The sequence below is a fragment of the Ambystoma mexicanum genome, chromosome 9, assembly GCF_040938575.1.
Source record: "Ambystoma mexicanum isolate Mex_15411 chromosome 9, UKY_AmexF1_1, whole genome shotgun sequence".
Classification (NCBI taxonomy): Eukaryota; Metazoa; Chordata; class Amphibia; order Caudata; family Ambystomatidae; genus Ambystoma; species Ambystoma mexicanum.
Window position 1 is genome coordinate 290,959,332 of NC_090931.1, and position 24,980 is coordinate 290,984,311.

Here is a 24,980-nt window from a genome sequence, read left to right on the forward strand (position 1 = left end):
TCACCACCGTCCCCTTCCTTCTAAAAATCTTAGACCGGGTGGCATATCTGCAAATCCAGAAACATCTAGAGGAAAACAACCTTCTTGGCCTTAGGCAATCTGGCTTCAGACCCAGACATGGTACTGCGACAGCACTTTTGGATCTAAAGATCCAAATGGATGAGGCGAAGGATAGGGGCAAGCTAGCTCTCCTCTTACTACTTGACCTCTCTGCAGCCTTCGACCTCGTCGACCACCAAATCCTAACCGAGCACCTCACTACAGCTGCAGCTTTCTCTTCCAACGCCTCCGTCTGGATTAAATCTTTCCTAGCTGACCGGACCACCAGAGTCTTCTCTCCTTCAGCCTCAGCTGAACCGACCCCAATATCGTGTGGTGTGCCTCAGGGATCCTGTGCATCACCCACACTTTACAATATCTTCACAAAGCACCTCTTCGACCGCCTGGATAACTTGGGTGTTGTCTACACAAACTATGCAGACGACACTCAAGTCCTCATTCACCTCACTGGTTGCTACGACCAAGATTCCAAATTTCTAAATTACATCTATCTTGAAATCCAAGCCTGGATGGCCACCAATGGCCTCTGCCTCAATGATAAGACCGAGTTAATGATTGTGGGTACTCGGGCTCGCCTGAATAAACTCAATCCCAAATACTCCCCTTTCATTATTGATGGCAATACAATCAACGTCTCTAAAGAAATAAAAACGCTCGGGGTTTACTTTGACTCAACCCTCTCTCTCAAAAAGGAGGTTAATAGTATTGCATCCTCCACGGCATATACCAACAAACTGATCTACAGCTGTAAAGATTACCTATCCACAGCTAGTTGCCGAACACTGGCCAGAGCACTTGCCCTATCCAAAATCGACTACTGCAACACACTCTGTTCTTCAGAACTTAAACTAAACAAGCTCCAGGTTCTCCAAAACAATTCATTAAGAGCCGCTCTCAGCCTCCCGAGATAATGTCCCATCTCCACTCGCAGAAAAGACGCTAACTGGCTACCCATCCGAGAAAGAATTACTCTACGCACCCTGGCCATCACATACAAATGCCTAACTAACACTGCCCCTAAATACCTGACAGAAAAAGTCTGCATCCACCAACCCACACGCTCTACAAGATCTTCTCAGTCCCTCAGGCTGATGGTCCCTAGATTCAATCTTAAGTCAGCAGGTGGAGCCAGTTTTCCAGTACAAGCAGCCAAACGCTGGAACCCCTTACCCATACCCATCAGACACAATACCTCTTTTCTCACTTTTAAAGCCAACACAAAAAACTGGCTGAATACAATGCATTCCTCATAATAGCATTTACCAACCTGTGGCACTTCATACCTGCATCCTATTGTTTGACCCATCTGTAACCAGGGTCCTTTTGTTGTTGATATATGTTCTGACTACCGTTATCCATGTCTGTAACCCCAAGTTTTTCAAGCGCCCAGTTACTCCTGAGTTTGGTGCGCGATACAAATAATAAACAAATACAAAAAAAAAATACAAATACAAGCAGGCAGAACGTTACACTGAGAATCTGGGACTCCCACCTATATGAGAAAGCAAAATATAAAGTGACAAAGCATACGAGAGCCTGGAATTCTGAGAGAAAGAGACGGTGCTTGAGAATAGACTGGCTTGGCAGGAGAGTGAACCTAGCCACTTTGCGAGTCTGGGACCTGCACCCATATGAGAGACTGGGAATAAGAGGGTCAAAAATCCTAGAACTGATAGAAGTGGGAGGTAGAATGACAGAACTGTGATCCTACACTTGATAGCCAACTGTGCCAAGTTGGTAGGAGTAAGAAGCATGAACACAAGACTTACTCCCTTGCGAATTGCCCAGTGACAAAAGGGATAAAGGTGCTCAGGAGCCCTAAAGGAATGGGCTTAAGATAAGAAGACTAGGGGAAAGGAACACAACCCTAGCATTGGGATCCTATGCTTGGTAGCAGAGCATGCCATGCTGGTAAGATAAAGAACTGTGAAGCCAAGAAACAGTCCCTTGTGAGTTACTCAGTGACATAAGAAAAGTAGTAGTATAGGGGAAAGGAGCACAATCCTAGCATTGGAATCTTGCATTTTGGAATATTATTTTGCATCCCTTTTTATTACCAGAGGGACTGGGAACTTTTCTGTTTGTTGAAAATACAAAACACTTTGTTTTTTTACTTTGAGAAGAGATCATCCTTGCACGGTTGCTTTAGATTATTAGTGTTCAGGACAGAGGTAGGTTTTGAGATGCGACAGTGACAGACATTTTACTTTTGCACTTCTTGACAATTTTACAATTTTCCTTTTGAGGTAAGGAACTCCCTCTTAGCTTGCGGGGTAGAGAGGCCTTTTCCAACCCTTTTTTAAAATTAATAAGTCTATATCCAAAAATATGCCTCCCTTGTGTCCGAGCCTTAATTCTGCACTCTTAGTAGGTCGGGCTACATTATGGCAAATAAAACACCCCTCATTCTTTACTTGCTACAATACAACTTTTGCATGAACAGAACGGCATAAGAACCAATAATGGCCCAACATTCCATATAGGATAATCCATTGTGAACTCTATTGCAGAGCATTGACACATTGAAGTGAAGATCTCAATCTATGCATAGAAGCTAAGTATACTTTATAGCCTCGTAGATCGTATGACATGTTAGCCATATCGTTTTGTTTTTCAACATTAAGTGGATACAAAAATGGGGGTGTATTAGATGCTGTTCATTAGAGTTGCATAACTGAGGTTTTTAGATGTCCCTCTATGTTCGTCACATTAATTACAAATGGATGTACATGGCTTTCCGGTGTTTACTATGTCATGAATGCTATTTCTAAACCATTGTATCTTTACAATTGTTTGTTCATGTTTTTACTTCGGCCTGTTTTACATTCTGTAGTCCTGTAGGGTATGGTTAATGGTGTACAAAACCTCACAGTAAATGAAGGATTCTTGAGATCAAACCAATTCTTCCTTGTGCTAGTGCAACTCCATACAGTTGTCTTGAATCGATGGGAAATGCATTTGTTAATGCACATTCATTTACGACAATATAAAAATCAAATCAAAACCGCCATGCCAGTACACAGTTACAAAATTAGATGCTCGGTTTTGAAATTCTACAACATATGGTTCGTCTGTGACCTGAGACTTTATTTAAGATACCTTCTTTTTGGGTGGGAGTTCTGTTTGGTGTAATCTTTTAAGGTGCTTGTTTGGAGTATATTGCAGTTTTATATATCCTGATCTCTGATCCTGAGTTCAAGATTGTTTGAATCTTGAATGCCGCAGTTTTGTTCGCAGTCTGTCTTCTATGTCATGTTCATTGTTGATGTTCGTTTTTTATATTTGGCCATTCATTGGTCCGGAAATCTATGATTGCAGGTGCTAAGGCGGCCCCATCATGAAACGGACACTGCAGAGGGGGTGGCAGGCCTTGACTTCTTTGGAGGGCGCAAGAAGCAAGTATTGGAGAAGACAGAAAATGGAATCGGAAAAGTACTTGAGGGAGGGAAACCGAAGAGGACGTTGAATCATGAACTAACTAGAAAAAGGAAAGGGGCCAAGTTGGAATCTGTGATGGGCCAGAAGAAGGGAAAAAATACAGGTAGGATCCAATGTCCATGCTACTAATAATTCAAAGCCTATTTTTAGCCCCTTTATGATGCAGTTAATTCTGCGTTTTCAGCTGGTCTTCACTTATCCACTTTTTTTTTTCTTTTTTTGATTTTTCTTTTTTGAGCTCAAGGCTCTCTTTAAAGCTTGTGACTGGTACAACGCTGCTTAACTCTCAATTGTCTTGTCCTGCTTTCCCAAAGCAAATCTATTTGCTACACAAATGTTTTTTTCTGTCACAGACATGGTGGTCTGCCCAGAATCGTAAAAGGAGAGACGTTTTCCACTTTTTGAGGGCACTAAATAGTTTGGTTTGCATACAAATTCTTTTAGAGGGCAAACATGATAAATAAAAAAAATATTGAGCTTACTAGGTATATACTGTTTTTGAAGAACAGTGCTATGCCCTGCATACTAATTATAGGCTGATTACTGCCAAAGGATTTTGCTCTACTAGTTGCAAAACAGGGCAAATATCTCCTTAGAGCGAACCTAACCCCATTGCAACTCATTGAAGCTCACCTTTGCTGCCTTCCACTGTCATGGCTATGAAGTGAAGCCATACACCCTTCCAAACCCTTGGAGGTGGGCCTCACCAGACCTCATAAAAACATCTGAAAAAAGGTAGTAGTTTACCCCTTTCCCCAACCCATCCCCAACTACCTCTTCCTGTATCACTAACCCATTTACCTTTTTAGAGAAGCCTGCCATGCATGGAGCATCCACAATTTAGTGGTATGTTTTAATAGTGTTTCATCCTAAATTCGGCACCGTTCTCGGTGATGTTATAGGCATTAACAATCTACTTAGTGGTATTGAATGTATCAGTCTTCAAGGGATCAAAGACTGATTTGGCTGTGTCTGGATTCAAACTTGTGACTGCCAGGATGCATGCCGATTTCTGAATCAAGCCCTTAAGTTGCTCCGTTATCTTACTGGAAATTTGCATGCACTTAGTTCATCGCGCCTCGAAACACTAGTCTATAGGCGCGTTATGAATGCCATATCAGATCATGCTTCTCTTTCACATCACATTTTTCATGAATCCCTTTTCATGCTCTGTTTTTCACAAAATGCACTTGTCATCCATTTGTCCTGCCTTCATTGGATTGGCAATATGAATCCACTGCCATCCACTCGAAAATATCTGGCGCTGCTGCAGAGCCTTTCATTGTTCAGTCTTGGTCTCCTCTTGGCCTGCCTATGCACCCGCCCGATTGAATGCTGGCCAATACACCTGGAATGGCCCATGGTAGCAGACAGGCGAAGCCCGCCCCCCCTACCAAGGCCCAACATTAAGGCTCAAGTCATTGCCTTTCTGGCCCTGGGTGGTTCAACAACACAGAGAACCCCCACGACAAGTCTCACCCTGCATCGTGAGAGACTCTGCAGATATTAAGGTAAGCCCTGCCGACCTAGAAGATGTATTTACTGAAATATCTGTGAAAACTGCCTCATTTGAAAAATCACCTCCCCTTGACTGGCCCTGCAAAGCTACTCAATCTGATTTACTGCCTGCAACAGTAATGGCAGAAAAAATATTGCATTTTGAAATCCTGCCTTCATTGGATTGGCAATATGAATCACTTCCATTCGAAAATGGCCACTGCCGCTGCAGAACCTTGCATTGTGCAGGCTTGGTCTCCTCTTGGCCCGCCTATGCACCCGCCCGATTGGCTGCTGGCCAATACACCTGGAATGGCCCATGGAAGCTGACCCCCCAGCCACTCCCGCTTCCTCCCACCCACATGCACCTCGAGCCCTCCTCATGAAGTTGCCTGCCAAGTGGAGGCAGAGTATGATTAAAACTCCCCCATTTAGCATCTGGCCCACTCAATTCCCCCACTGATCCGTTTCTCAAAGCACGTACCCTGTCCCACACCGCTCCCGTAGCGACGTGCTCTGCATCCAGCTCCTCTCAGCACTTGCAGCACCCACTCAACTTATGCTCTCACCGAACCCGTACCACCTCCACTCGCACCTACCCTCCCAACACTCGGGCTCTAGCTCACCGACAACACACATGTAACCCGCTTCGCCCCCCCCCCCCCCCTAGGCGAGCCCAAGCAGCCTGCACCATCCACCCACCCTACCTCACCCTGGCCAAGATCTCCCAGCCATCTCCCTCCCCCTCACGCACTCTCCTCTGCACCACAAACCACAACAAAGAACACAGAAGCCCACATACCTGCCAATCGCCTGACCCCAAGCTTGCCTTGCCAATACCAGACAATCCAAACCGCACATTGCCACTCGCCCACACCGGCCACCCAAACCTTACGTGCTCACAGCATATCCACCAGAACATTGCCAGAGCCACAATCGCCAAACCCAAGACATCTAACTCCCTCAAACAACTCTGCCTCCCCTGGAATGTGCTGCTCGCGCTCCCAACCACAGGAAAGAGCTCTGCCCTCCCAAGGCCCCAAGCCTATCCACTCGCAACCATAACGCCTGCCAGCATCTCTCAGCCAAGCCCCCCCCGCCCACTCCACAACCGCATTGAATGACTCACCACATGCACCACCAACCCCTCACTACCCCATCCCCTATCAGAGCGGAGCAAATACCGCACCTCACATCTCCCCAGATTCCTCCCAGGGACACCCCAATCTCCCAACACCACCTCGTCACCCAACCTCACCAAGGCCAACACCCCCCCTTACACTGCAGCCCCCCCCCTCTTACACTGCACACTCCTTAACACAAGATCCCTGGTGGCACACGCTCAGTGGCTACACAGTAGTGCATTGATACAGAACCCAGCCTAAAGGGGGCAGTATTGCTCTCATCTTTAAAGAAACCATTGCCCTGTACCCCATTAAAACCACCCTGCTCCCCAACTGTGAAATCTCAGCCAAAATCCCTCATCAGATTCAGATTGGTAGGTTGCGCAAATGTGACATTTTGAATTTGCTTCTGCTCTGTGTAACTTGAGTCTACCAAATGGCGACCACTTAAAATTACAGTTACACCAGCCAGGCGCAGAATCTGTAAAGCAATCCAGAAAATGCATATCAGTGTTGATAATCATTCTCTTAAATATTTGTCAGCAGGGACATAGTAATGGAGCCTAGCAAGGAAAAATGGGACTAATACAACTTGGTCTCTGCCTGACGGTATGCCATCTGCGGGTACAGGTGGGCCACTAGGCTTCTCCGCCCACACTTTTGCACCCAGTACCACGTGGTCTGATGAACTAAAACCACGGACCCTCCCCTCCCCCCGAGTAGTTAACACTGTAGGGGGCTCTCCCTTTTTGACCATGGACAGGTTAACAGGTATGACCCCAATAACATGCTAGCAATTGCTTCCCAAATGGAGTGTACTTATCACCTGCCGCAGGTATCTGCGACTCCAAAATCCCAAAGGGACTCACTTATTGTCTTGCTTCTGCCACAGACTCCAGTTATCAAACCTTTCCTGTACAGATGCATTTAGCTCCACTTCTCCTGACTTCTAAGGCCACAAATCAAGCACATGTTGCACTGTGTCCTTTGCCAAATCAAATGCTCTCTGCTGCTTTTCGCCCCATTCAAATTCATATTTCTTTTGTGTCACTTTGTAAAGCCAGGCCATCATTTGCCCTAAAGTGGTATATGCGGTCTCCAAATCCAAACAGCCCTACGAATAGCTGAGCTTTCTTCTTATTCACTGGAGTAGTAAATTCAAGGTTCTTTCGTTTGGCTTTTGGCACTGTCTCTCGGTTCCCATTGTGCCATTGAATTCCCAAAATATCAGTCTCAGCTGGCCCTTTAATGTTGTTAGGGTTGTTTCCCAGCCTTCTTTTTACAATCCATCAATGACTGCTTCCAAATAATTGTGCACACTGCCCTCATCTTTGCCCTCAATCAGAATATCATCAATATAATGTGAGATTTGTAAGTCAGGCTTACATGGTATCTTGTCCAAGTATTCTGCCACCAGCTGGTGACAAAGGGTTGGACTATGCAAATACCCCATGGGCAATGTGTACCAACGCCTACCCTAACAAAATGAGAACTGCTCCTGGCACTGTTGGCAATTGGCACAGAGAGAAAAACAGCATTTGCCAAATGGAGTACAGCGTACCAGGTTTCCTCACACTTCTGTGTGTTCTCAATCAAGGTAACAGCATCTGGTATTGCAGGATCTAAAGGGGAGAGTGTGTTTATTTAACTCTCTATAGTCCACAGTCATCCTCCAGCTCCCAACCCCTTTTAAGAGGCCATATAGGATTTTCCCAAGCAGTAGAGACTGGCCTCAATACTCCTGCCTCTACGTATTCTTTAATGGTATCTGAAATGCCCTTATGTCCCCTGGGAATGCAGTATTGTTTCGTTGAAACACGTTTCGTGGCCAATGGCACGTGCATCAGAGGAATCTTCAATTTGCCTACAATAACTGGTGTGCAAGTCAATGCATTCAATCCAAATTGATAAATCGCGCCTTGAAACACTTGTGTATGGGCGCGTTATAAATGCCATATCATAAGTTTTATCTCCTAGCCCTAAAGTCAATCTAATAATGTATTCAGGTATCTGGACAATCGGTACTATATATATATATATATAATTTTTTTTTTTTTTTTATTGCCTATCTTCATAGCCTGACTGTACTGCAGGTGTCTCCTTTCAACCCAGTCGAATAATGGTAAAATGTCGAATTCTAAATCTTGAGGAATTTCCATGAATCAACAAGGCCTCCGCCGGTGTCGATCAAAGCTCGAACCTCCTGTGTGGTTCCAGGTTTCCAAAATATCTTTACATTTTCATGAGGTTGTCTGTTTATCTGCGAGCTGACACTGCCAGGACTTGGCCATAATCCTATTCAAATTTAGAATGAGTGTACCCAGACTCAGCCTTCAACATTGCACTCATGTTTTTCTCAATTCAGCATATGTTGGCTGGTATTGGGAAGGAATCCCCATATATCTTTCTCCCTGCCTCCTCCTCGGGAGGCACTGAAGGTGAAGTGTCCCTCGTCAGCTTAGACACTACCTGTCTCTTGACCTGCTTAATTGTCTCCTACCCTCTGTTCTCCTCTCACTGCACCCCTCCCTTTCTCTGGGCTCGCCTTCCTTCTCCTTTGTCCCATTCACCCAGATCTGACAATTGCTGTATAGCATCCACCGCTTTATTGCATGTCATGCCCACCAGCAAAGTCCTGATGACCCTCTTATATGCGGGTGGGGCAGTTCTAATAACCATATTTCTGGTTGACACCGAAAGTGGCACCCCCCCCTCCAGCCCCATATGCACTGGCTCATCTATATGAACTGTTACTTTCATAGCATGTTCTCTGATCTTTTGAACTGCTCCCTTCATAGTTTACCATTTCTTCTCCTTGGTGGGCTAGTCTGTAGTAATTGGATACTTACGATTACACCCCTCAGCAGCCAGGTGCAATAATGACACCTGTGAGGGCTGTCCATTAGCATCTGGCAGTGGGCCAGCTCGTAATCCCTCCTGAATATTGGTGTCCATGGACCAAGGCAAGAAGCGTGAAGAATCGGCGGAATCCACTAATAAGCCTTCAGCTCCGCCATCATACATGCGCAAAATCCAACCCAATAAAGGCTCACCTGACTTCTCCCTCAATTTAGTGATTATTTCACCCATTCCTGAGGAGTAAAATCCTCAAGTATGGTAGAATCCATAATAGTGCCTCCTGATTCACGTCCTTTCAACACTGGGACCTTGTGTAAACAAGACACCACGTCTGCAGGCTCTGCGTGGACTAATGAATCTTCCCATGGCTCACACAGACCTGTCGCACATGCAAATTCTTCGCTTATCATGTAGGGCAGCAGTCCAACCTGGATTAATTACCTCACTAGAGTCTCTGCCAGCAGAAAGACTCTTATCTCCATTTTTAAAAAAGGAATGCAACTTGCAAAACCTATGCCCCTAAATACCGCTCCCAAAGACAAAAATAAATAAAATTGCATTCCTCAAGACAGACTCGCGCCTCCTACTTTCATGTATTACCCCAAGATTCAGACTAAAAAGAGCCGGCGAGAAGAGATTCCTGGTCATGGCCACCAAAAACCAGTACTCTTTACCCCTAGATCAGAGCAATCCTACTGGACCCTTCATAAACACCTTAAAACACTGCTATTCTCCCAGGTCCCCCGCTGGATTGATCTGCGTCACCTGACCATGTACCTAAACTCTGTCCCCTCACCTTGTAACTAGCCCCTTGATACCCATGAGGTTGGTACGCTCTATAAATGCATTAATAAATACAAATAATTAAGCATTAAATCGGTGCTATTTGTTGGCCCAATTTTGTATAGAATTCTAGGGGAAACCTGTGTGGACTTGGGGCCTTTCCAGCTTTTAACTACTTTATCACCTTTTTGGATTTCCTCTTCATATAATCGGCACAACAAAACCTTGTTTTCTCTGTGTCCAATGTGTCCAGCGCCATTCCTCCAAGATACTCGTCCACTAGCTCGGGTTGAACCAGAACTTCTTACCCATATAGTACCCCATAATCGTCCCTAAACCCTTCCGCTATTTCACTGTTGTCGGTCCGTAATCTGCTGAGATCATGATCCAGCACTAATAACAATTTGGATTCCTCCAACTTCAATCTCCAAGCCATTACAACTTATTCACAGTAGTACTGCCTAGTCCTGGCAAGTATATGATCGCCCTTCCTAGTCCTATCAATCCTTTGACGCCTTGCTCCTCCTCTGTTGAGCCAAAAATGATCAGCCTTCCCCTAAGAAAAGCTTTAATGGCATCCCCTGCATAGGTCCATTTAGTCCAGTTTGTATTCTCCTTACAAAGGTTTGCTTGGTAATTCTGTGTGCTTTGTATAGTGTGGTAATCCAATAGGGAAGCAGTATAGTGCATCCAAGATCACAATATTGGCTCCTATTTTTCTCTAGGGCAATCTCGACTCATAACAAGCATGACATTATCGGAAATGCAGATATTTTTCAATGTCCACAATGCCGACCCTGCTCACAAGCCCCTCAGATAGCCTTACAGTCTATAGTGGGTGCTCAAATGAAATGTGCAATTCCTGGCCCCAATATGCACCATATATCTACCAAGTTCATTTGATCTACCATCCTTCTAAAATCCTTCTTGTAGCTTCGGTCTGCATTCCTTTAATCCCCCTATCACCCCAACCAAAATCACCCAGAATCATTTTGTGCATATCCTTGCTTTCAATATCACTTAACGCTTCAAAAAGATTTGTGTACCCACTTTTTGGGGTGTAGATGTTCCCAATTATGTAGCAAATTCAGGTCCTTGACATTCTAACTTCTACATTTCAGCATCCTGCCCGTTTCCTCTCTGGTCCATTAAAGCAACTACTCACAGGAACCCACACATACATTTCCACCTCCCTTCCAAGAACACAACTAGACCCAAAAGGGCAGAGGCACAGAACCACAAGACAAAACACGAATAAGGTTTGGATCCACGGTTATTTCAGAATAATTCAGCACTTTACGCACCAACATAACCACCCCTCGATCCAAAGCTTTATCTTCAGCCAAGCCAAAATCTCCTCGAGCCCAGTACCCCCTTAAAAACATCAATTCTCCCTTCATCCCCTTTAATAGCGCCACTTTGTTCCAAAAGAAATTATAGAACAGTTTTTCCTCTCCACTCCTACACCCACAAACGTTTTAAGACCACAAATCCAAGTCCATCATTGCCCTCCCAGTCAACACCATCTATGTACCACACTCTCCTACCATTAACCAGGGACTGGCTGGCTACTCAAATGTCGCCAAGTGGACCACGCAACAGCTTGCCAATAAGAACACCTCGGCTCCAGGAATTAATTCTCCTCTTCTCTCTTGAGGCCCACCGTCTATGACGCATTTCCCACTCCCATCCGCAAAGCCTCTCCCTTATAGAGCGGGCATAGCTGTTTCTCCCCTTAAATGGTCTTCTATTAATCCAGTCTGCTGCCTTAAACACAGCACTTGACACTTGCTGGCTGCACTACCACAGTTTGCCTCTATTTTCTATTTATTTTATTTATCTGCGCTCCTCGGCTTCTGCACTTTCCACTCTCCCCCTTCCATGCACTTTTTCCCTTTTTTCCCTTTCCCATGCACTTGCGCATTCTCAATGTCACTGGGCCTAGTAAGATCGTTTTTATGTTGTGATGTGTTCTCCCTTGTTCCCCTCTCTTGCCTAGTTGCGCTCTGAAACACTTGTGTACGAGCGCTATACAAATAAAATATCATATATCATATCATATGACAGAGGTAATGACTTGTAGAGGCCTAATCTATGTTAGAGATGGCAAAAACAGTACCTTGCATGGGTAAGTCCCTCACTCCATTCCATCACTGGGAATACCCTTCTTTGATACTAGCCAAGCTCTTTCAGCAGGGGCTACTTTCTGCACCTCCTTTGGCTGTTACTGGGGCTCCATAGGCCTTCAGGTGTAGGTTGCTTCCCTTCCGTAATCTGTTATGTTCTGCAGGGTCCAGACTGCCATGGACCCACAGCAAAATGACACAGAAGGCTGCAACTTTCTTTCTCCTCCGCGAGCACCCAGACACTCTGTTGTGGTGACGTCCCTATGATCTCTACAGTGACTTTCCAACCCCACCCCACCCCACTGGACTGCCCCCATTTTCAGTCATCTGCTTCCGGGCTCAGCTGTGAAGCTGAGCAATACAGGAGAGTTTCTCCTAGGGCTGACTAATTGCTTGTAAAGGCGGTTCCTTCAACCGCATCATCTTGTGGTCGGATTATGCAGCATAGTTGATCAGATATATTGACAAGTAGATCATGAAAATCCCTTCCAATTATTCATACATACACCTACAGGGAAGGAAGAGGAAACTATACAAGGGAGTTTTACATGTTAACTTAATTATTCGATTTGCTCATTTATTATAAAATGCATAGGACCCTCTGGGTCTGCAAGGCAGTGAGCGATTCCCTCCATTTGAATCTTGAAGGTAGTGGGAAATGACAAAGTATTCCAACTTTTCCCTTGCAGCTTTGTTTGGAGGGAATAAAGAGTATCTGCTTCTCCACTAGGTCTCAGTCAGGCTGGCTTTACACCACAGAAACAGTTCAAACATTTTATTCACTTCTTAAAATATTTAACATCGATAGTAATATTATATTAATGTATTATCATTTCTATGCTAAATCTCCCTCCACTGAGAGACCCCCAGCACTTTTTGCTGGACTTGTGGATTCTTTTTCCATGTTCCAGAGAGAACTTTTTATCCCCCCGCTTGCCCTTTCTTTTAGTCTTTTTATGGGTATCATTTTTCGGACTCTCCATAGTTTATTTCTGAATCTATCCTTTCCTATAACTTTTTGGGCATCTACATTATTATTGCAGCACACATCATGTTCTGTGCAGTGTTGCTAGGTTGCCCCGTGGTCTTCACCTTTTTTGTTTTCTCTTGACTTAACTTGCAGAACTACTGTTCAAAGGTAGAGAGGGATTTTCATCCCCTTTACATTTTATATAGTGAGACCAGCACAACCCACCTTTATATGGCGTGCTGGGGAGATGCATGGTATCCCATTTCTCACTGTTCCTGTAACATTTCTGTTACAGTGACAAGCTAACTATTATGGCTGGTGGCAGTGGACATGCTTTACTTGTCAGTTTTACTCGCAGGCTGTCAAAATCAGCCGCGGTACTGCACAGAAGGGTCACCTTTCTGATAGAATGGTAGCTTTTCTTTTGTCATTTCTAGAGTATTTCTCCTCTTCAGGCCGAGTCCTTAGTTTCTGCTTCCTAATGTTGCAGCGAAATGGATTCTAAGGGCAGTACTCGGACATGGAACGTTAGCCTAACCTACTGGAACCTAAAAGCCATGTAAATGCGAAGGATATAGTGGCATGTGTAACCACATATGGTCCAAATACTGTACAATTCCATGGGGTAATTAAGAAATTCTAGACACTTGTAAGCGTAGCATTACCTAACGAACCATTAGGCCATAAAAAGATCAAAAACTAATACTTAACACATTGCACATTCCCATAGGCAAGTAACTAAAAGGACACTTTGGAATTCCGCTCCGTGGTGGGCCATTACCCATGCAGGTCCTGCACTGTTTGGAGAATTACGAAAAAATGCAAAACCTTTCTGGTCCAAAGGAGAAACTGACAAATAAGGCACCTCTCGAATTTAGAACACCAAATGCAATCTACTGCATAGAGTTCCCGCGTGGAAAACAATATATTGGGCAAATTACCAGACCTATGCTCAATGATCAGTTTGTGCAAAGATCACGCAGTGGGTGCAGGAAACTGGAAGTGCCCATGCGGACTCTTTTGTCACACACAGACTCTCCAGACGACATAATCATCTGGTGGGTGATTGAATTTACTCCTGGTGTCACAACATCAAACAGCAATCTGTCCCACAAAGAGCTCAGGTGGATTTACGAATTCCAGGCCCATATTGAAGGTCTTAATGAATTTATGAAGTCCATTTGTGCTCTATATGCTTCAATAGTGGAATTATACACACTACATATTCCTAAAATCATACACTGTTCTAACCATTGTTGCCGGTAGACGAGGCATTGAAGGTGCATATATTTTTGCAATGCGCCAAATCCCACGCAGATATGGGTCCTGACAGTAGTTGTCCACTGTGCAGGCAAAGCACACCGCCTCATCCACTATAATGAAGACGGCGATATGCAAGTACCACATTATTTAGTTAACATGTTTGGACTTGCCCTCAATGATATGGCAACACTAGTAGCTTAGAAGACGGTCCTGATGAAGATGGCCATTATGCTTATAGGCCATTGAAAGCAGTCGACAATCAGAGTCTGGGGAATTAGTCTGCTAGTAACACACACCAGACTGCCTTTTCAGAGAGAAATATTTCTGATTTTATTATGTCTTCATAGATACTGTGCCTTGAATCTAATACACATTGGTTGGCACATTCTTTTAAATTAATAGGGTGTTATGATTGTGAATAACCTCTGTGGCTCTCTCCACAGCAAATGACTGCGGCTTTCTTATTCTATCCTTTTATAGCTGAGCGGCCCACTCTCTCCTTGGGACAGGGTCTGGGGTTTTGGGACAGATCAAGTTGTGTCCTGTCCCTTCTTGTCCAATCCCTCTCTGCGGATTGAGTGTCTTGGTCCATTCTAGGAGTCGCGATTGGGTTTAATTCTGTGTAATAATTGAATGAAGTGTAGATGGGTCTGTCCCTAATGGGTGTTACAAGATGTACGTCTGACAGACCCTACAGCATGTAAAACTAGGTCCACCTTAGTTTTTTCTGCACTATATAGCATGGCAGCCTTTTAAATATGGCTCAGAGTTAACAAATGGTGGTCCAACTAGAGGCCTCGAGCGATCTAGCTTTTTGCTCGGATGAGACGTTGCGCTTACATCCTAGGATCAGGCATTGCGAATCCGATCAGGCGCACATGAGAACACACGCGAAGCTGCCGCCAAACGGGTCTGGGGGCACACCAAACTCAGAATTGATCCAGATCAGTTGGGTAAACCTAGGGGCTGCAGTACCGCTGCATAACTGGTTACAGCGGCATAAACCATACGAAATTAGTATGGGTCTAGCAGCCTCAACTGTTTAGAAATGCCAATTTTGTGGAATTAGCCGCACACAGTTTGTTTTGTCCAAAGAGCTACCTGAACTACATCCAAGTGGGGACCCTGGTATCCATTAATTTCTTCATGTGGATACATAAATGAAGTATTGGTTACAGATAGGAGCATAAAGCCAACCTACAAAGGTACACTTAACACAGACTGCGATTGAGAAGACATGGTGAGCCATGAACTGAGGCATTTATATATTGCTGCAGGCACACAGAATGGTGACTGAGATACCATTAGGAAATGAACTGCAAGCCTGTTTACATGTGGGTGGACAACTGTGACTATGGTGATCAGGTTAGTTGCAGAGCATCAGCAGAAATAAAGGATAAGGCTCATGAGCATTAAATACACTTTTCTGGTATGGACATGTAGTATTTCTTCATGCAGGGTCAGTTAACAAACCTGTCATCCTGATAAAGGCAAAGAAATAGTGATATCACCTAAACATCCCAGTGTGCAGCCCGTGTGAGATCCCCAGCTGATGAGCTAGACCATGCTGCAGCTTTACCCAGTCTTTCAGAATCCAGTCCAGACTGCACAGAGACGTTAGGCTATATAATGAGGCTAGAAAATTAGAGTATTGAAGTGAGCTTGTATTTCTTTGAAGTATGATATAGTCAGGCAACAATGTACGCCAATTCGGATTGTATTTTATTTTAAATTGTCCAGCATCCAGCCTGTACAGACGTTCAAGGCGATTAACGAATTGACCGGAAGGTCAGCTAATTGTGGTACTTTAGCAGGAATATGAGTCATTTTTTAAAGCATACTAAATGTTTATTTAAGTTGCGTTGGTAATTTGGGGTTCTATCCTTTTGTCTTCATTTTCTTCAATTTTTCCTTCACAATTTTGGTTGATTTCAAATAAAATAAGTCAATTTTGCATGACAATTGTTGCTTGTTCATTGTTTCCATAAGAGAAAAAGAAAATAAATAATACTTTGACAAAGTCAATAAATCAGTATGGTGGTCTGAGATTGCTTGATCCAAAAGATATCAGAATATACTGGTTAAGTGCATGCATAAACCGTAATAGCACTGCAGCCAACATGAGGTAGTCCGCTGAGCAACTAAGCAATCATATCGGGCTCACGTTTTGTACCTCACAAGCACACACAACAGCTGTTAACCAATACATTATTTAATTTGTCTAATCATACATACTTAGCAGATCCTTAGGAAATCTTGGATGAGAAGAGGATCCAGAACCATCCCCAGAACCTCTGGAGGAGCCTTGAGACCCTTGTAGTCTCGCCAAATCCAACTGGTGATCCCGGTCTTTGTTTCTCTATCCTATCAAACTCGAGCTTAGCCAGGTTAAAGTCCAACTCCTTTCCCCCAAGCCTAGGTTTTTCTCTCTTTAACTCAAACAAGGCCCCAGCTTCTGAGATAGACATTAAAACATGAGAAGACCCTTCTTCCGCATTCTCAATAATGGCAGTAATACAGGCCTATTGAAACTGAGGGGACCTGCTCCAGCTTCCAGTGCATCACTACTTAATGGCAAAGGAACAATCCTAGATTCCTGGTGATCTATCAATTGATCTTTATGGATTAAATCTTCCTATGTGAAGGAACAGAAACACTATGGATAAAAACCTTTCAATTCCACACTGCGGGACACCACCTGTGGAGTACCACAGGGATCCTCCCTATCCCCACCCCTCTTCAACATCTACAGGACTCCACTAATCAACCTCATCAAAAGGCACGGCCTGACCTGCTACAACAACGCAGATGACACACAAATCATCTACAAAATCAAAGATGTACAAGAGGAGAACACAACGCTAATAGACTGTCTCGAAGAACTCTACGAATGGATGAACACAAACCTCCTCAAAGTTAACTTGGGCAAGATGGAAATCATGATTATATCCAAAAACCAAGGAAGCAACCAAAAAACCAAGGAAGCAACCAATACATCCCATGGCCCACAGAACTAGGAACAGCGCCCATGCCAGCCAAAATTGTCAAAAACATTGGAATCCTAATGGAGAACAAGCTAATCCTAGAACCACAGTAAACGCAATAATCACAAAATTCTTCTTCCACTGGTACATGATAAAAGGATTCTACCATTCCTCTCCTTCACACACAAAACACTGGCCATCATCTCCCTCATGTCCAGGACAGACTACGCCAACAGCCTAAACCTCGGAATGCCGGATTATCTATAGAAGAAACTAATGTATACAGAACGCAGCAGCCAGACTTCTCAAACTCTCACAAAGGGACCACATCACTCCAGCGCTTAAGATGCTACATTGGCTGCCAGTCAAAAAACAAATTCAAAATGTGCATAACACACAGACCAATCCATGGCCAAGGAGCAGAATTCTTACAAAAGAAAATCATCATTTACAAATCGACCAGAATACTCCGATCCAGCAACGACATCCGCCTGGAACCTAAACTGTACACAGGAAGAAACACAGTGGATCAGCATTCTGTTCATTAACCGCTAATATTTAGAACTCCCTCCCGAGAGAAATACGAAACATGAAGGACCATCTAAACTTCAGAATTCTCCTAAAAACCTGGCTCTTCCACTCAGAACTAGACGAAAATGAACGAGCAACGCCTACACCCCAAGGAATGAACACACAAATGGGAAGGCTGGGGACTAGGCCAGACCACGACAAAGTGCAGGCAAGTAGAGTGACCTCTGAATGGGAGGGAGACCCAGGTGCCCCCGTTTCCATAGAGGGTCATACCAAAAACCAAGAATAGATATGGGAACGTCTTCAGTTGAACCACAGACAGAGGACATTAGAATTGATGGGGAAAGAGTGGCGAACAAACAGATAAACCATGGGGCCCAGGGAGCTCAAGGGCACAGGGAAGAGGTCTTTCCCCCCCCCCCCCCCCCCCCCCCCCCCAGGGGCCCTGGGAGGTGATGGTAGCGGCACACCAGGATATGCCAGGGTACAAAGCGGTGTAGACATCAGGGGCAATAGAGGAGATACCACCACTAAATAGCCCTGCTAACAAACCACAACTCTGTACAGAATATAGGAGGGAGAACCCCTTAGCACACCACAATGCACTACACTGGCAGGGATTGCGGAACAGAGCTACTATTGACTACTTATTATTGAAACATTATTTAGGGTAAAATGCTTTTTAAGGAATGTGCTGCTTTAACCTGAGTGACCATTCAGCCACATGCAAAAATTGAAGGGTTTGACAAAGGTTACTTTTGGTGGGATTGGCTATTTTCATGGATTCCAATATTGGTGAAACCTTAATTTATACTTTTGCTTGTCTCTTTAACATTTTGATCATTTTGATTTTGTTTTGTTTGCAGTGCATTTCTAGCTTAGCTATGTTTCGAAGATTTCAGAAACCCAATTTAGGGGAACTGAGCTATGGAAGTCAAATGTCCTACTGTGGAATGTAATGCATTTAAAAAATGTAATATCTTTGACTCAAATATAGAGTCTGTGAAATGCATTGTGGGTGCAGCAGTGGACGCTGGCTTGCAATTCTCAGTGACCGCTTCATTTGTGAATATCGTCTGCATTTTCTGAAACACTGCTAAAACATCTCGTTTTTGCCCAGGCCAGTCAGGGTTTGTTTTGAATTCTGCAGGAGCCCTAAGTAGTTCATTCGGCTGCCATGAAAAACGGAAATTGTTTACTTGTCACAGCATTCCACAGAGTACATCGTCCGGGTCTCTATGAAGTGCGTTCAGCAGGTGACCTTTCTGGAAAAGTTCTAGTCTGTAGTTGTGTAAATTAGATTGGGGGCATCAACGAGAGTGGCAGAGACACATAGCTTCAGCTGAACTGAGAGACAGTGGACACATCGAATCCAGTTCCAGGCCTGTTGTGCCGAATATCTGTGCCAAGCCTGGAATGAGGAGCTATTCAGTGAAGTTTTTGGCTGGGATGAAGTGGTGCAAACCTATGCCAACGGTAGAGTAATTCGTTTTGCATTTTATTCTGTGACATTTATTTGAGTTAATAAACAGCCCTACAAGAGCCAGTTTTATAATCAAATTGAGTGAAGGAGTTCTTGCATTCCAAAAGTACACTGCCTTCCTTTTTTGTGTATTGGGGAAAAATAATAAGACATTTGTGCACTTGTTCTGGGAGAGCAGGACAGTAGACAAGAAAAACACATTGTAAATGAAAATCACTTTTTAAAATATGCACATGCATTTCTCTTCTTTGTTGTCTACGGAAGATGTTTGTGTAAACCATGGGAGGAATACATGATCAGAAAATAAACTGTTCAATAACAGCACAGTTTGTATTTTTGTGCATTCATGGGTGTCGTTTGTTGGGCATAGTATGCAATCACTGTGATGGGAGACTAGGATGCGTACTTGTACTTTCAAATGCTCCTTTTGGGCCTTACCCGTCTTTAGCCTTCTGGTTCCAGTAAGTCACTGAACCACAAAAGGAGTGATTACATCAATTAGCACCCTGCTCTTTGCTGAAGTGCTACGGAGTACAGACTGTTAGTATGTTAAAGCCAGGCTTTCTACCTGTGGTACTGAGTTGGAATGAGGCATTTGAAACATTTATTTTCCTTTTATATAGAGGTTTGTTTTTCGGGTGGGGTTTGTGTGGTGCTTTCGGGCATGCTAAGACGCCAGCTAAAAATATATAGGGAATGTGGAGTCCTCCATGGTTCTCGGCTGACCATATAGGGAAGGGACAGTGCTGAATTTCAGATTTTTAATTGGCTTGTGCGTGCTTATTTTACTTTGCTTCACCTGTACATCCAGTTGGTCCAATGTTTCTAATTAGTAGTCTTGTATCTCCTCATCATTATTGCACACATCCCCATTTGTTTTTTTTAACTCTCTAATATTGGGAGGACTAGTTCTGCTGCCACAGACTGTGGCATTTTGATTACACTTTTATTTTTGTTTATTTTTTATTTATTTATTTTAAACTTCCAATTCTTTAGATCGCCACATTCTTTAGTAACATCTGTCATTTTTACCCAATATAAAGGAACCATTTTGTCAACATGAGACAGTTTGAGGGCAGGAACTGCAATATATGCTTTGTTCTTACAAGCACATCTATGCTGCAGGCACATTATCTTCTGAGCCATCTTACTTGCTTCATAACATTATCCTGCAGTCTGAATACAGTTTTCTTCTGAAAGCAAACTACCCCCTGAGCTGCTTTACTAGTGTTTGGAATTTCCAGGATTTCCACAGCAGTTATATTAATTCACTTAATGGTATTACTTGGAGGGGAATTAGTGGATCGGAACCTGTAACTTTCATGTTAATGACTCGGGTCATCAGCAAATCAATAAGCCCTTAAAGAAAATACAATTTTCCAATAGCTACTTTGTAAACCATTGTTCAGGGTCAATGGTTTTCAACTGCAAAATACAGGGAGACCAGAGTCATCTCATTGCACGTTAAAAATGTTGATGGCTTCAACTCGCCCCTCCCCAGCAGACCACCAGATTAAGGTCTGTCTGTCCAGCACATGAAGGGTTGAGACTTTGCACTTTCACCCCGTCTACAGTTAATCTACTGAAGTGTCGGCAGCATCTGTTTAATGATCCTTTTAAAGGATTAACATGACATACCTGAATGTTTCCAGGCACAGTCAAATCGGTACCTAAGGTATTTTGTAGGGGAAACTATTTGGCTTTGAGTAAAAATTAAGTATTTGGACAAAGCTGAATATCCATTTTTCAGCTGAAATTCAGTTGAATACTTACTTGAAGCCAAATTTCGGTACACCCCTAGTGATTACCATGCGCAAAAATGCAACAATGCGCTTTGTAGTTAATTGTGTGGTCAGATGATTTTAGTTTCTATAGCGGGACGCATTGAAGATGTCCGTTGTCCCCAGCTTCGGTACGCTTTCTCACTGAAACTGCTACTGAACGCAATCTGTGTGAATATCGATAGGGGAATTCCATTTAGTGGTGAATTCCATTTAGTGATGATAGCTGCAAACTCCTTGCATATCTGATGATCTGTTGCGCCTGGTAGATTCACTCCACCATCCCAGATGTCCTACATGAATTAGATCAGTTCAGGAGAGTTTGTGGTTATAAACTTGATGTAGAATCAAATGAGGTAACGCTGATAACTAAGACATGTTATAGGGACCATCTAGGAGGATGTTTCCACTGGTGTAGGGGTGGATTTAAGTATTTGGGAATTCAGATGCGTGGGAATGAAAGGAATCTATTGAGTGCGTATTTAGACAGGATAGTGGAGTCGGTGAATACCAAGTTGAGCAGAACTTAATATTACCCTTACACAAGAGACACAGATTCTGATGAATGAGCTTCAGAGAATCCTGGGTGTCTTTAGGTGTACCGTATGAGGCCCCCGTGAAGACTTTGAATATGCTCTGTGTAGAAATTAGAAAGTTTCTGTGGTGGTACCCTCTGGGAGCGCTCTCTTCTAATGGGACATACTAGACTGAGGTCTGACCTGGGGGCAGTGAGCTTCTGTTGAGGTCCATCTTATGTGGGAAGAAACTCATTTGAGGCTCTGGAATGGGATCTCCACCTAAAGTGGAAGACTGGATAATGGAGATGACTCGTCCAAACCAGTCCACCTCCTCACTACCCTTTCACTGCATTTGGTGAAACTGGCATTTCATAGCGTTGTCACAGCATTTGTTTAGGTGGAGCCAGCTTGGGGAATATGTCAATTTGGTTTTAGGTAGTGGAGGATATCTTGGGCACCCTTAAACAAAAATGCTGCAAACAATTTGGGAAAAGTGCCACTGCGACAAGATGGGCCGGATCCGAATCGTCTATGGCATTATGAGCAGGTAATGTTTGAAAGAAGGATGGTGGCAAGAACGTTTGACAAGATCTGGAGAGCGTTTGTGGGATGGCTGGAGGAGAACAAACTATTGTTGCTCTGTACACTTGGAATAATGGGTGAATCGAGAGACGTAGAGGCCATCTGGAAACAAGTGGGTTTGCTGTCCCGCCGAAAACACTTGCTTCCAGTTAGTAACACCTTCCATCTCCCCACCCTGGTTTAATTTCTTTATTTTGTACTTACTGTTGTATTTTTTCTACCAGTTTCACCTCACTGTTTCTGCTGTCTGTTTTGTGGTACCCTTAACTGATATGCATTGTGAGAAAATGTTACACACTTGTGTTATGGGTGTTTTATACAGCGCAACGAGTTATCCGAGTGTCTTGGCGCTATAGCAAAGGACCTGCAAATAGGAAGGTTTTAAGATCTTTCCTGAAAGAGAGGAGATTCGATGTTATACTGAGTGGACCAGGCAGTGAATTCAGATTCTGGAGGCCTGAAACAAAAATCTACGGCCAGCCTGCTTTCTTTCTGATAATTTGAAACAGTATGTTTCCTGTTAAGAGTCGATGGCAAAACGTTCTTGGGTCTGGGTGCTATAAAGGGAATGATGAAGGCTTTTTTTTAACAATGCACATGCTTTTACAGATAATACGCTTCTCAGCAGGGAAGCCAGTTCAGCAATCGGAGTGCTGGGCTAAGTGGTCATGATTACTAAGTTTAATTAGTTGAACTCTCAGCAGCCGGATAATTGCATATTTTGAACGTCTACAATAACCGCTATTTGCATAATCCAAACTGGCAGGAATGTATAACAATTACCTGGTGAGAAAAAGAATGGAGGATGTCTTTTTATTTGAAGTAAATTTGGCATTTTAAAGTAAGCTTGTGATACAGATACATACCTAAGTTCTTAAGGTTTAGGACCAGGGCATGGGACGAGGTTGGCTAGCAAGGGGACCGAGGGGGTCTGTGGGTCTGTGTTCGGTTTTTCATTTACCTGTAGGATTTCTGTTATACTGGTATTTATCATAAAGGAGTTGGCTTCCATCCATTCTTTTATGGAGGCTAGACAGCATTTTATTCTTCCGGATGTAGTGGCATCACATCCTTTAAGATCTACCTCAATCTGGTTGTCATTCAAAAAAAAAAAAATCAGCTTGTCGCAGAAGATCCCTTAATGGACTGAGACAGAGGTTAAAAAGAACAGGGGCAAGGCTGATCCCTGAGGGACGCCACATTTCAGGGGATAAGACTGCAATCCATACTTGTTGGGAACGAATGGAAAGAAAGGACTGGATCCATTTAGGAGCAGAGCCCGTAAGGCCAAATGTGTATAATCTTTCAATTAGAATTTGTTGGTCAATAGTATCAAATGGCGTTGATGAGTCCAATAAAATGACAGCACTTGTGTTATCCTTGTCCGTAGTCTCTATCAGGTGATCCTGGTTTACTGCTATTCTTTTGATTTTGTTTTGCCAAGAAAGGGACCTGAGAGATGGGATACAAATTATTTGGGTCTCTTGGATCCAACGTGGGTTTTTCCAGTTAATTTTTAATCACAGAACAATTCCAACTATCTGGATGAATACCAGAAGACCGAGAGATTTTAAATACCTGAGAGATGGGCTCTGCGTAAAAAAAAAAAGAAAACAACAAAAAAAAACCACACAGGTGGAGTTCTTTCAATAATCTAGGTGGTAGTGGATCCAGCAGTGAACCTGAGCATTGGGGAAAAAAAGGTGCATGGCTCTCTGCTGTGAACTATACACAGTTGAAACATTATCAGGGGGGGGTGGGTGCTCTAAATGTTTCTTCAGATATGTACAGCTTGGCCATGGGGGTAGTGCTGTGGTAGACGTTTCTAATCCAGTCAATTGTATTGGAGAAATGGGTCACTAATTGTTCGGCAAGCTCTTGTGATGGGGTTGGTGAACTATTGTCACATTCATTGCAGAGGTCTCTCATAAAGGAGAACAGTGTCTTGGAGGTATTTGAGGTGGTGTCAATTTTCTCATTAAAATGCGTTTTTGCTTTCATCATTCCTTTTTGTACATCTATTAATGTTTAAGAATCTCCAGGATACTTTGTTAATGTGCTGCCATCTTCTTTCTGCATTTCTTACTTTACATCGGTGGGAGTTTAGTTCATTCAGGTGTGAACCCTTTCTTAATTTGTGCTGATGCCAGGGTTTAGACACCAAAGGAGGGGCTAATTTATCTATTGACTCCCCCATGGTAGAGTTTAAATTCTTTATTCTTCATTTGGATATGTGTGTAAGTACTCTGTTCTGAATAGTATTTTGGGAAGCTGTTAAACGTTGTAAGAATGCATTTTTAGGGATTTGGTTCCAGACTCATATAGTAATGATAAGGGAGAGTTTATTTGCTCTGGAAATATAAGGAATGGTGAATGGGGCACAATAATGGTCTGTCCATAGGAATGTGATTGGATCACTAATGCAGAGATGTGTTGTCCAAGCAAAGATTTGATCTAAAGTATGATTAGCTTTATGGTTGGGTTGAGTTACCAGGAGTGATGATACCCAGATCTTGCATGAGTCAATGAAATGCAAAGCCAGAGTTGTTACTTATGGATTCAAACCATATATTAAAATCCCCCAAAACTACAAGCTTCTCATTGTCCCAAATGCATCTACAAGAGTATCTGCTAAATCATTAACAACATTCTGTTTGGGGCTGGGGAGTGGGTTGGGCTGTAAATTAACCAAAAAGGTTATCTTCCCCATAGTATCAGGTTGTAATTGATAGGTTAATAGTTCTGATGTAGGAATTGAGGGGAGAGGTGTGCTTGATACTTCCCAGTTAGATTTAAAAAACCCCAGCTAATCCTCTTCCTTGTTTCATGGTATGGGATTTAGACAGATATTTATAGTCAGTCAGTGTTGGGTTAGTAAGGATGACGGGATTATCAGTATGAAATCAAGTTAGGCATGGCAACCCTAGATCTTCCTCCTACTATACTGTTTGGCAGTTCCTTATTTTGAAAATGTTACTTTT

General features: G+C 43.4%; 1 protein-coding gene across 1 annotated transcript in view; it reads left to right on the forward strand.

Moving 5' to 3' along the window:
- DDX52 (DExD-box helicase 52) overlaps positions 1-24,980 on the forward strand; it is a 376,512-nt gene that overhangs the window by 19,232 nt on the left and 332,300 nt on the right. Inside the window, exon 2 of the mRNA XM_069614668.1 lies at positions 3,379-3,601. Within this exon, the coding sequence (XP_069470769.1) occupies positions 3,379-3,601 (223 nt within the window). The remainder of the gene's footprint in view (positions 1-3,378; positions 3,602-24,980) is intronic.